This window comes from Schistocerca nitens, chromosome 9 (genome assembly GCF_023898315.1).
Source record: "Schistocerca nitens isolate TAMUIC-IGC-003100 chromosome 9, iqSchNite1.1, whole genome shotgun sequence".
Classification (NCBI taxonomy): domain Eukaryota; kingdom Metazoa; phylum Arthropoda; class Insecta; order Orthoptera; family Acrididae; genus Schistocerca; species Schistocerca nitens.
The window spans coordinates 157495277-157507217 of NC_064622.1; the positions used below are offsets into that span (position 1 = coordinate 157495277).

General features: G+C 42.3%; 1 protein-coding gene across 7 annotated transcripts in view; it reads left to right on the forward strand.

Moving 5' to 3' along the window:
* The window catches only part of LOC126203640 (UDP-glycosyltransferase UGT5-like), a 66874-nt gene extending 59397 nt beyond the window's left edge, over positions 1 to 7477 (forward strand). For all 7 annotated transcript variants that reach the window (XM_049938015.1, XM_049938018.1, XM_049938019.1 and 4 more), the window contains exons 5-6: positions 911 to 1130; positions 5007 to 7477. In XM_049938015.1, coding sequence (XP_049793972.1) covers positions 911 to 1130; positions 5007 to 5313 — 527 coding nt within the window. In that variant the 3' untranslated portion in view covers positions 5314 to 7477. The remainder of the gene's footprint in view (positions 1 to 910; positions 1131 to 5006) is intronic.
* Positions 7478 to 11941: the final 4464 nt, after the last annotated feature.

Genomic DNA, 11941 nt, shown 5'->3' on the forward strand with positions numbered 1-11941 from the left:
TCTTTGTCGCTGTCCAACAGTGGAGTTACACTACGGTGCTGTTGGTGTATCGATACCTTGAGGAGAAGAAGCGGAAAATCCTTCAGCTGAATATTTCAAGAGTATGACCTGAGATTGCTTTGTCGACTCGCCACAAAAATTACTCTCCGTGAAACCATTTCCTTGTAATTAAAACTAAAACAAAGTATCCCTTTGCCAGCAATCATTGGATGAAACTCTCCGTGACCATCTTTTCTTTGGATTCATACCAACTGTGTATCATGTAATAAAATTGAAAATGTCTTGAGAATAAGGATAGATGTCCATAACATAACATGCGAATAGTTATTTCACTCACAGGCATATTGCATAAACTTCTCTCTCACTGTACGGTAAATGACGATATGAAGACGGTGATCACAGTAAACACCTTCGAATCTGGATTACATTACTGAATATCATGTGTAGACCCCAAAGACGAAACGAAGAGGGAAAGAGACAGACAGAGAGAGAGAGATAGAGAGACAGACAGAGATAGAGTTAGTGTTGGGCAAATATACGCTTGCAGAAAAAGGCACTGAACACAGTAGATAACTTGTTCCACCTCCTAATGCTACACTTGCAGATATGCGTTAGAATGAATGGACGAACTTCCAGTCTTGAGCGACCGTGAAAATAATAATAACCTGAACTACAATTAACGTATATTAGTAATTCCAGTTAAGTCTAACCTACCTCTTCAGCTTTCACTGACAGTATATTTACCTTTACTACTAATTCACCTGCCTATACAAGCGCCATTACTAAATACGTACTACTCGTCAGTCCTGTGGTGAGCTTGTTTTGAGAGGTAAACACCTGAACATAACTATTTATCGTGTATTTTTAACAGTAGCATGAGTGTTTGACACTTACAGTGATTCTGTTTCAGCTCACAAAAACGTGAAGCTCTTCATCTCCCACGGAGGACTGCAGAGCAGTTTGGAAGCGACCGCTCGGGGTGTTCCCTTGATTGGCATACCAGTCGGAGCCGAGCAAGGTTATAATGTCCAAAGAATCGTTCACTACGGTTACGGCATCAAACTAGATCTGCAGAACATAACTATCCAGTCGGTGGAATGGGCTATTCATGAAGTTTTAAATAACCCAATGTGAGTTATTCTCCATCTTTCTGTGTCTCGTAAACTGTTTAGCATAATTTGAAAGTAATCTTTTGCGACTCAAGTCCTCTTAGGTGCTATTTATACTGAACGAAATGGAACTATGTACCACATCAGAGCAGCTACCCTGATTCAGAACAATTTTAAAATTTATTCTTCAGTTTCAGTTGCACATATCCATTACAGTATCACTAATTTCGATCTGCCTTCAGTTCCATATGCTTCCGCTAGCAAATCAGAACCAGACGTCAGATGTGTAGTTTGATGCAGACACGGCAGTTTGCTCAAGCAGCTACATAGATCGAAGATGATCCAGGGAGCTCTAATCTAGTCATACTACGAAGGAAATGAGTAACTGGCACTGAAAAATCAGCGATATATTAAAATAGTTTTTAATATTAATGTCGGTTATGGTACCCTGATTCTGCTTCTTTCATGGTTTTCCTAAATATCCTCAGGTAATTGCTGACATGGTTCCTTCAAAGTCATTGTCGATTGAGTATCTTTTTCTTATCCAGTGGCAAATGCTCCATCTGCAATGAGCTGACAGTTGCATTCTATTGTTATTGGCTTCGTTTGTCTGCTTCACTCAAATCGCCCCTCTCGGTGATTTGAATCATTTGGTCATAGCTTCAGTGCTCTCCGCCACATCATCTGCACCGCTGTTCTTCCTGCGATGTCCCTATCGCAGCTGTAGTTGGCACATCTGAAGTTTGTCTTTAAGTACAGTAAGAGGATAACAGTCGATTGTTCAAAAATATAGTCTGAGGGAAACCTCTTGTTTCGTGTACTGTAAACATCGTACCTTGTTATACGCGAGACAATAAACCAGCAGGAAAGTATCCGTCTGCTTAACAAATGCTGTTTACTTTTGTATGGTACCAAGACCTCTAGCTTCCCGAAGACTTGTTAAGTAATAGAACGCAGTATGTTGTCCTCGACGGCAAATGTTCTTGAGAAACAAGGGTATTGTCAGGAGTGCCCCAGGGAAGTTTACCAACAACAGACTGAGCGCTTCAGTGGTTTAAGGACGTCGCGTCGGATAATGTTGAGCACAACATTTCAAGGAGACAGCTGATCGTGATCTTCAGGCACTTACTGACATGTTATTGCATAGACTCGCTAGAAAAGTGTAGGCGCCAAGGGGTGGAGCTATAACGTGACACATTAGTATGTCGTTGTCAAAACTGTTAAATACATTCGTGACGCTGTTGGGGGGTTGGGTTGTTTGGGAAGGAGACCAGACAGCGAGGTCATCGGTCTCATCGGATTAGGGAAGGACTGGGAAGGAAGTCGGCCGTGCCCTTTCAAAGGAACCATCCCGGCATTTGCCTGGAGCGATTTAGGGAAATCACGGAAAACCTAAATCAGGATGGCCGGACGCGGGATTGAACCGTCGTCCTCCCGAATGCGAGTCCAGTGTTTAACCACTACGCCACCTCGCTCGGTCGTGACGCTGTGACACAGTGGCAGCACACGTATTCAACCATCGTAAAACAACATAGCCTGTAAATGCACATGCTGTTTTACAATGTTTGAATACATCTACATCTACATCGATACTCTGCAAATCTCATTTAAGTGCCTGGCAGAGGGGTCATCGAACCACCTTCATAATTGTCTATTATTCCAATCTCGTATATCGCGCGGAAAGAATGAACACCTATATCTTTCCGTACGAGCTCTGATTCCCTTATTTTATCGTGGTGATCGTTCCTCCCTATGTAGGTCGGTGTCAACAAAATATTTTCGCATTCGGAGGAGAAAGTTGGTAATTGGAATTCCGTGAGAAGATTCCGTAGCAACGAAAAACGTCTTTCTTTTAATGATGTCCAGCCCAAATCCTGTATCATTTCTGTGACACTCTCTCACATATTTCGCGATAATAGAAAACCTGCTGAATTTCTTTGAACTTTGTCGTTGTATTCCGTCAGTCCTATCTGGTATTCTAAAAGAGGATGGACAAGCGTAGTGTAGGCAGTCTCCTTAGTAAGTCTGTTACATTTTCTAAGTGTCCTGCCAATAAAACGCAGTCTTTGGTTAGCCTTCCCCACATCATTTTCTATGTGTTCCTTCCAATTTAAGTTGTTCGTAATTGTAATACCTAGGTATATAGTTGAATTTATGGCTTTTAGATTAGACTGATTTATCGTGTAACCGACGTTTAACGAGTTCCTTTTAGCACTCATGTGGATGACCTCACACTTTTCGTTATTTAGGGTCAACTGCCACTTTTCGCACCATTCAGATATCTTTTGTAAATCGTTTTGTAGTTTGGTTTGATCTTCTGATGACTTTATTAGTCGATAAACGACAGCGTCATCTGCAAACAACCGAAGACGGCTGCTCAGATTGTCTCCTAGCAAAGGCCCTATAACACTACCTTGGGGAACGCCGGAAATCACTTCTGTTTTACTCGATGACTTTCCGTCAGTTACTACGAGCTGTGACCTCCCTGACAGGAAATCACAAATCCAGTCACATCACTGAGACGATATTCCATATGCACGCAATTTCATTACTAGCCGCTTGTGTGGTACAGTGTCAAAAGCCTTCCGGATATCCAGAAATACGGAATCGATCTGAAATCCCTTGTCAACAGCACCCAACACTTCATGTGAATAAAGAGCTAGTTGTGTTTCACAGGAACGATGTTTTCTAGACCCATGTTGACTGTTTGTCAATAGACCGTTTCCTTCGAGGTAATTCATAATGTTCGAATACAATGTATGTTCCAAAATCCTGCTGCATATCGACGCTAACGATATGGGCCTGTAATTCAGTGGATTACTCCTACTACCTTTCTTGAATATTGGTGTGACCTGTGCAACTTTCCAGTCTTTGGGTACGGATCTTCCGTCGAGCGAACGGTTGTATATAATTGTTAAGTATGAAGCTAATGCATCAGAATACTCCGAAAGGAACGTAACTGGTATACAGTCTGGACCAGTAGACTTGTTTTTATTAAGTGATTTAAGTTGCTTCACTACTCAAATGGCTCTGCGCACTATGGCACTTAACTGCTGAGGTCATGAGTCCCCTAGAACTGCTTAAACCTAACTAACCTAAGGACATCACACACATCCATGCCCGAGGCAGGATTCGAACCTGCGACCGTAGCGGTCGCGCGGTTCCAGACTGTAGCGCCTAGAATCGCTCGGGCACTCCGGCCGGCGCTTCACTACTCCGAGGATATTTACTTCTACGTTTGTTATGTTGGCAGCTGTTCTCGATCCGAATTCTGGAATATTTACTTCGTCTTATTTTGTGAAAGCATTTCGGAAGGCTGTGTTAGTAACTCTGCTCTGGCAGCACTGTCTACAATAGTATCTCCATTGCTCTCACGCAGGGAAGGCATTGATTGTTTCTAGCCGCTAACATATGACCAGAAACTCTTTGGATTTTCTGCCGGGGCACATACGGAGGCGTGTAGACAGTCGCTTCACCCTCGCACTATTTATGAGAGCAACGAGAAAGGAAATGACCAGTGGAGATACAGGTTACCTTCGCCACACGCTGTACGGTTTCTTGCGGAATGTGTATGTAGATGTCGATGTAGAACTCAGCGGTTATTTTCTGAACAGACATCGGATTTTCCCGATGAGATAACTAAAAATTTATAACTATTCGCATTAGAGCTAAGAGTTATTCTGAGCTGATACGTATATCTTCCTTACATTTGAGCTTGTTAGTTTGTAACTGTATTTTCACGATTCGTTTGTTTCATCTTACTTGTCCTATGCTTTATGTAAGCCTACTCACATTTAACACATATCGTGATTATCTGTTAACAGTTTTTAGTTTTTCGCTTTCATTTATGAGATCCAGTGTACTTGCAGATCTGATGTCACATGTCTCTGTTTGCAGATACCGCGAGAAGGCGGAGCTGCGGTCCCGCCTGTTCTGGGACCGTCCAGAGAGCCCTGTGGAGACGGCCGTCTACTGGACAGAGTACGTGCTGAGGCACCGGGGCGCCCCCCACCTGCGCAGCGCGGCCCTCGACCTCAGCTGGTACCAGTACCTCCTGCTGGACGTCGCTGCCCTGCTACTGTCTGGAGCGCTCCTAGTTCTCACAATCGCTGTCGTGGCAGTCAGGACACTCTACAGGCTAATCACAGCAAGAACTTCTGCGTCACACGAACAGAAGAAAAAGAAAACAACGAAGAAGGAGTAAAGGAGACGTCTTACCCTAGCGGTGCCGCAGCCGAAGAGACGCTACTCTGTGTAACAGGATTAATAACTGACAGTACAAACAACGTGTCCATGACGATTTGGGACTCACGTTACAAAACGTGATATCAAGTCTCCGAGTGCTATATCACATCTAGGTAAAGCCCTTCTGTCCCATCTCATGTCTGACCTTATTTATCGGCTGGAATTCTGTTGCTAGCCAACTTCAAAGTACTCTAGTCGTTCACAAGAAGTGTGCTGGGAATTCACATACTCGTTAGGCTCTGAAGGGATGAGTAGTTGGAAAGCTTCATTAACTACAATAACGTTATGAAAATATATTTTACTGAAGTTAATCTGTTTATTCTGTATGAGACATACAGGGTGCTTTCTCTGCCCCTACAGATGTCGTTTTATGCAACCCACAGTGTTACATATGGCCTTAAAAAAACACCTGCGAGATTTTCATATTCTCTCTCTCGCTTTGCGGAAACAATTAGTCCTACAGAAAAATGGACCTTTTTGTAGGCAGTTAAATATCGGAATAGGATACGCATTCACTGGAGACCATGGTTATTCCAGAAAACGTACAAAAATTACTTTCAATCGCACCTCCTCCCAACACACACATTCCTCATCAGCTAGAATTAAAGTGTGTTATTCGTGGCACTCCCTCTTACCACTAAATAAAATTTTGCGACTACACCAACTGTTCACGAGACCGAGCGAGGTGGCGCAGTAGTTAGCACACTGGGCTCGCATTCGGCAGGACGACGGTTCAATCACACGTCTGCCCATCCTGATATAGGTTTCCCGTAATTTCCCTGAATCACCACAGGCGAATGCTGGGATGGTTCCTTTGAAAGGGGACGGCCGATTTGCTTCCTCATCCTTCCCAAAGCCGATGAGACTTATGACCTCGCAGTTATGGTCTCCTCCCCCCAAATCAACCCCGAATCCCCACACCCACTGTTCACGATACTCGATCTTTTGTGGTCTCTATTGATTGATCTATTGCGGCACTAGCATAGTCGGCTACTTTGTTAACACTATTAATTTGAACGCACGCATAAGGGTAATTAACGAAAAATTACTAAGGTAAACGTTACGCTAAAACTAATAGCGTTGATAATTCCATCCAAGTTTGAGCCTTAGAAGCACAGTAGTTTCATAGTCAGAAGCCCTGATGAATACGCCGATGGAATTGTTTATTATACGCTGTTAAAATTCACAGAGTTGTTGGGCAATGTTTGCCGCGCGGGGTTAGCCATGTGTTCGTAAGGCGTCTTGTCACGGTTCGCGTGGGTCTCTACCCGCCCCCCCCCCCGCCCCCCCTCCCCACCCCCTCGGGCATGGGTGTGTGTGCTGTCTTTAACGTAAGTTAGTTTAAGTTCGATTAAGTACTGCGTAAGCCTAGGAACTGATGACCTCAGCAGTTTGGTCCCGTAGTCCTTACCACAATTTCCAAATTTTCCAAATTGTTGGACAATGTTTACACACACGCTACTTTTACAATATTACGTGCTCGACGAAGGCGGTGGCGTAATAGGTCAATCAATAAAGACCAGAAAAGGTCGAATGGGGAAAATAATTCGTGCAGTCGCAAATTTTTGTACAGTGGTGGATGGAGTGTCATGAATAACACACTAGAAATCCTGACCGGTGGGGGCTGAGTGTGGGTGAGGATGTAGGTTTGAAGGTCACACCTCTAGCCTACGTTTTTATTGAATAACTCGAAAACTACGGTCCCTAGAGAAAACGTATGCCAGTACAAAATTTAACTTCATTAAATAAATGTCTTGGTGATTTTTTTTCTGTTGGACTAACAGTTTGCACGTAACGAGCGAGAGATTGTGGAAATTTCGCTCGTGGTTTTTGAAGACCAGATCTAACATAGCGGGCTGCATAAAACTACATCAGTAGGGGCAGCTGAATCACCCTTTATATGACATGAGGAGCAGCTTAATTTTGAACTTTTAGTGTTTACTGGGCTACACTTGACTCCTTTCATGTAATGTTAATGATAGTGTAAATAGTAATTTAACAACGTTTTTACATTCATTTGTACGAGATTTTCTTAAAAATAGAATGTGCTGTACTGCAGTGAGCCATAAAAGTCTTACTTGTAATGATTAAATGATAACTGGTATACACAGGCGACAGCGATATTAGTCTCATTACAACTGTCATTTAATTTTATTGACAAGGATGTGTAGAACCATGTGGCTCAAAGGCATTTGGCCATGGAACGAGTTACTACATAATTCAGAGAAAGACGGCAAGAAATTTTAACTATCAAAAGAGGAAAAAATAAAAATTGAAAGAACAATAAGTTTACAGTAGTTTACGCAATAAATACTACTACAGTACTGCGTGGATCGCCGGCATAGAATAAAAGGGTTGTGTCTTAAGGAAGCCTTTCAACTTAAATTCGAAAACCTGAGGTTTATCACTCAAATTTACAGTTCTGCCGCAGTCGTATTGGAAATGAAAACTACGAAATAATGCACATCTTCCTGTACAACTGATAAACAAATCTTATTAATCAAATCTTTTTCCGTTTAATGTTACTGAGTGACCACCTCCATACTCGAATGCCTTCAAAGGTGAGGGACCCGGGATTGATGCCCGGTACCCCGCCGAAATATTCTACTGGCATTAACATCTGGAGAGATCGGCGACGTGCTGATCACGTGTGCCGCAAGCGTATATCGCTTCTCGTACTGCCTTGTAGGCAGGAGTCGGCCAGTAGGAACAGGCGTAAGGCCTAATTCGTGAGTAGTGATCACCTTTTCTGGAAGTGAGTGAAACGGCAGTTTCTTTTTTTTTTTTTTTTTGTTGAACCCATATTATTAACCATTGTTCCTTCCGAATGAATCCGTATCATTAACCACAAATCTCACGAGACAGACACAGTCAGAATTTCGAGACGCTTGAACACTGACCAGGACTACTTTCAAGATTCGAGCGATGTGGCGCAATGGTTAACACACTGGACTTCGTATTCAGGACGACGACTCAAACCCGCGTTCGACCATCCAGACTTAGGTTCTCCGTGATTTTCCCAACTCACTCCAGGCAAATGATGGGATTGTACCTTTGAAAGTGCACAGCCGATCTCCTTCCTCATCCTGGAAACAACCCGAGCTTGTGCTCCGTCTGGAATGACCTCGTTGTTGGCAAGTTGTAAAACAATGATCTTTCTTTTTTTAAGATCGCTATCTGACATAACCGATCGTTGGAACTGCTTTTTCCTGGACTGAAAATATTCTTTGTGAGTGCACAGAGTTGTTCCAAGACTTCATGCTATAGAGTAAGATAGAGCGAAAAATGCAAACTGAACGAACTTTCATTGTATTACCTTCCAGCTGTAATCTCTGAACTACACTAAGTGCTCTCTTATACAATGAGTGTAGAAACTCTTGAGTGCCCTCACAATGGCATTTAACTTCAAAGCGACTGGGCAACTGATATTGTATGCAGATTAGCTGCGTCGTGGGGGAAGGCTATTAATGTGAAATGCGTATTTAAAATTCAGGTTATTAGCGAGCATAATTATCGCACCTGTCGTGAAAGAAACAAAAAATAATAATTTGTTACCAGTAATTCAAAAACTTGATCAATGCCATAGGGTATGCAAAAACTATATGTGTAAAATAATCATTAACCCTTTTTATAGATCTGCATTTTTTTCCAGTCCCACAGGAGTATTTGCTGTCCAAGAGGTTTGATAAATATGGACTAAGAAATGAGATAATTACGCAGTGTATGCGTTATATTCCAGTTAAAGGGAAACAGTATGGCGCAGAAAATAAATGTAGATGAAATTAGTGTGCCCAGCACGTTGGCGGATAAAAGGTCGGCGATATCAGTCAAACTACTCCAGATCAGGATTTTACTGCCATCCTGCAATGTCATTTCATTATGTGTGGGGAATTACGAGGAGGAGGAAACATACAACAGTACAATTTCAGAACAAGAGACTTGAATGAAGCCTCCAAAAATACCTGTCCTGCTTAAAGACATTGTAGCAAACTCTGCGTTGTGCATCTCCCATCAGGCTGTCTATCAACAGTTTGTACAGGATTCACTGCGTGCTTGTCGATCCACCATAAGCATTCCCCTTACGAAAGGAATTCGTTGTGGTTGGTGGGGGGGAGCGAATCATCAGTCCTCAGTCCCTCTTTCAATGAATAGTTCATCTGCATTTATATGAGCAAAAAATTTGATCGAACTGCTATAGTATCTAGATGTGGCAAAGTCGAGGCATTGAATATTGATATCACAGATGAGAAATAGTTTACAGAGAGGTACAAGTACATGGGTGAAAACAGTATGCAGGACAAAGAGCAGACAAGATCCCTCCTAGGTCTCATGTGCAACGAGAAGTTCCTCATCCACTTCTGACCTCACACCAACTGGAAACAAGGTAAGACAGTAACGGAATAAATAAACCGTAAGAAAAAAGGAAACAAACGCACCATGAAGAAACTATCTGAGAGGGATGGAAACCAGTAGATGTACAAGTACAAACAAATGATTGCAATTTCAGAAAAATTTGATGATTTACTCAAGAGAGAAAGCTTAACGATCATCAAAATCCTACACTGGATAGAGAGCCCTGCCCCTAATGCATTCCTTCCATGGTGGATATAGTAACTGTGGCACAGTGTCCTATTTAAATATGAGTTTAGGTTTAGGCAGGATAATGATTCTCGTCAGCTGTTCTTCCAGAGTGCCCATGAGACACGTTCCATCTCTGCAGCTGTTGTGGAGAGAGATACTGGTGTGGTGTCACCATTATTCTCGTTTGGGACAACTTTGTTAGGAGGATGTATGCTATGCATTTGTTTCCTAGAGTTAGTGGTATAGCAGCAGTCTTCACTGATATTACCCAGCAAAGGAATATGTGCCATGTTGATATGATAATGGATGCGAATGTCTGAGTACATGAGGCTAGCTAGGTGGGTGTCTGTCACGTGAGGACATAATGCTCAGTTTCGGGATGACTTTTATTGTACTCCGCAATTACAGAAGCACAGCCATTGAGAAACTACAGAATAATCGTGTCGAGGTGCTAGACACTGCCGACGCTGCCTAGAGTTCAGAGACGTGGTGGAGTCGAGTGGCTAACTGAAGCATCATCTAAATACCAAAAATAATCTCATTTTTGGAACTAGCGCAAAGAGCCATAGCGTAGCTCTGACTTCCCGTTCAGATTCATTGCGAACCTAAACAATAAATTAAGAAGAGACAGTTAAATACAGTGCATTTACTTCGTTAGAAACGAATTTTCACTCTGCAGCGGTGTGTGCGCTTATATGAAACCTACTGGAACATTGAAACTGTGTGCTGGAACGCGACTCGAAGTTTGGAAGGTAGGAGATGAGGTACTGGCGGGAGCGAAGCTGTGAGATCGGGTCATGAGTCGTGTTTGGGTAGCTCAGTTGGTTTTGCCAGCACGGTAGCTCAGCGTGTTCGGTCAGAGGGTTAGCTGCCCTCTGTAAAAAAAAAAAAAACAAAACTGAGTGAATGGATCAACGATAAACTTGAACAGGTGTCAAGGAACATACGCCGCGAACAAATGCAATGAACAAAAAATCATAAAAAGTTGGCAGAGCACTTTCCCACGAAAAGCAAAAGTCCTGAGTTCGAGTCCTGGTGTGGCACGAAGTTTTAATCCGCCACAGAGTTCCAATGGATAATAATGTTATCTAACACAGTAAAATAATGTTGAAAATGAAATGATCGTATGGCATTGTTGGCCGGGAGGCCCCATGCGGGGAAGTTCGGCCACCGTATTGCAAGTCCTTTTTAGTTGACGCCACTTCGGCGACTTGCGAGTCAATGATGATGAAATGATGATGAACACACAACACCCAGTCATCACGAGGCAGAGAATCTAGCATTGTCAGAGCTGTTGAAACAAAACAGAAAAACCTAATGTAGCTACAAATAATTAACTTAACTGACAGTCAAATGTACGAAAAAATTTAACATTAAATAATAAGGATAACATGGCTGGAGGTAATATATTCCATTGAGAGTATTCTGATTCGAGAATCAACGTCTAATTCTTTTGTACAAGCAGGTACATGAAAAAGTCCTAGCGACGGCCTGAGGGCGTCCTGCACTTCGGCAAGTTCGAGCTGTAGCCGTGTTAGTCACGAGATGAAGTAAGTGTCCAGTATCACAGATTCAGAAATTTTAAACAGGATATACATAGTCATTAATTAAACTGCTTTCAGATGGCTAAGCTGAATGTCTAACAGTAAAACAAAAAATACGATAGAATATTTACCCATAAAATCCATATTTACGAGGGTGGTTTGATAAGTCTGATAAAAAAGTAATAAAATGTTGTTGTACACAATTCACCTTACTTCTCGACATAGTCTTCTTTGAGGAATATACACATGGTCCAATGATACTCAAGATTTTTCATCCCATCGAAAAAAATAACTTCTGTCAAACTCTGCAAAATACTCGTTCGCAGCAACTATCACTTCTTTATTTGACGAAAATTTCTTTTGGGCAAGCCAAAGTTTCAAATTGGGCAATAGAAGTAAATCACTTGGGGCTAAGTTTAGTGAACAGGGTTGTTGAGGAACCATTTCAAACCACAGTTCATG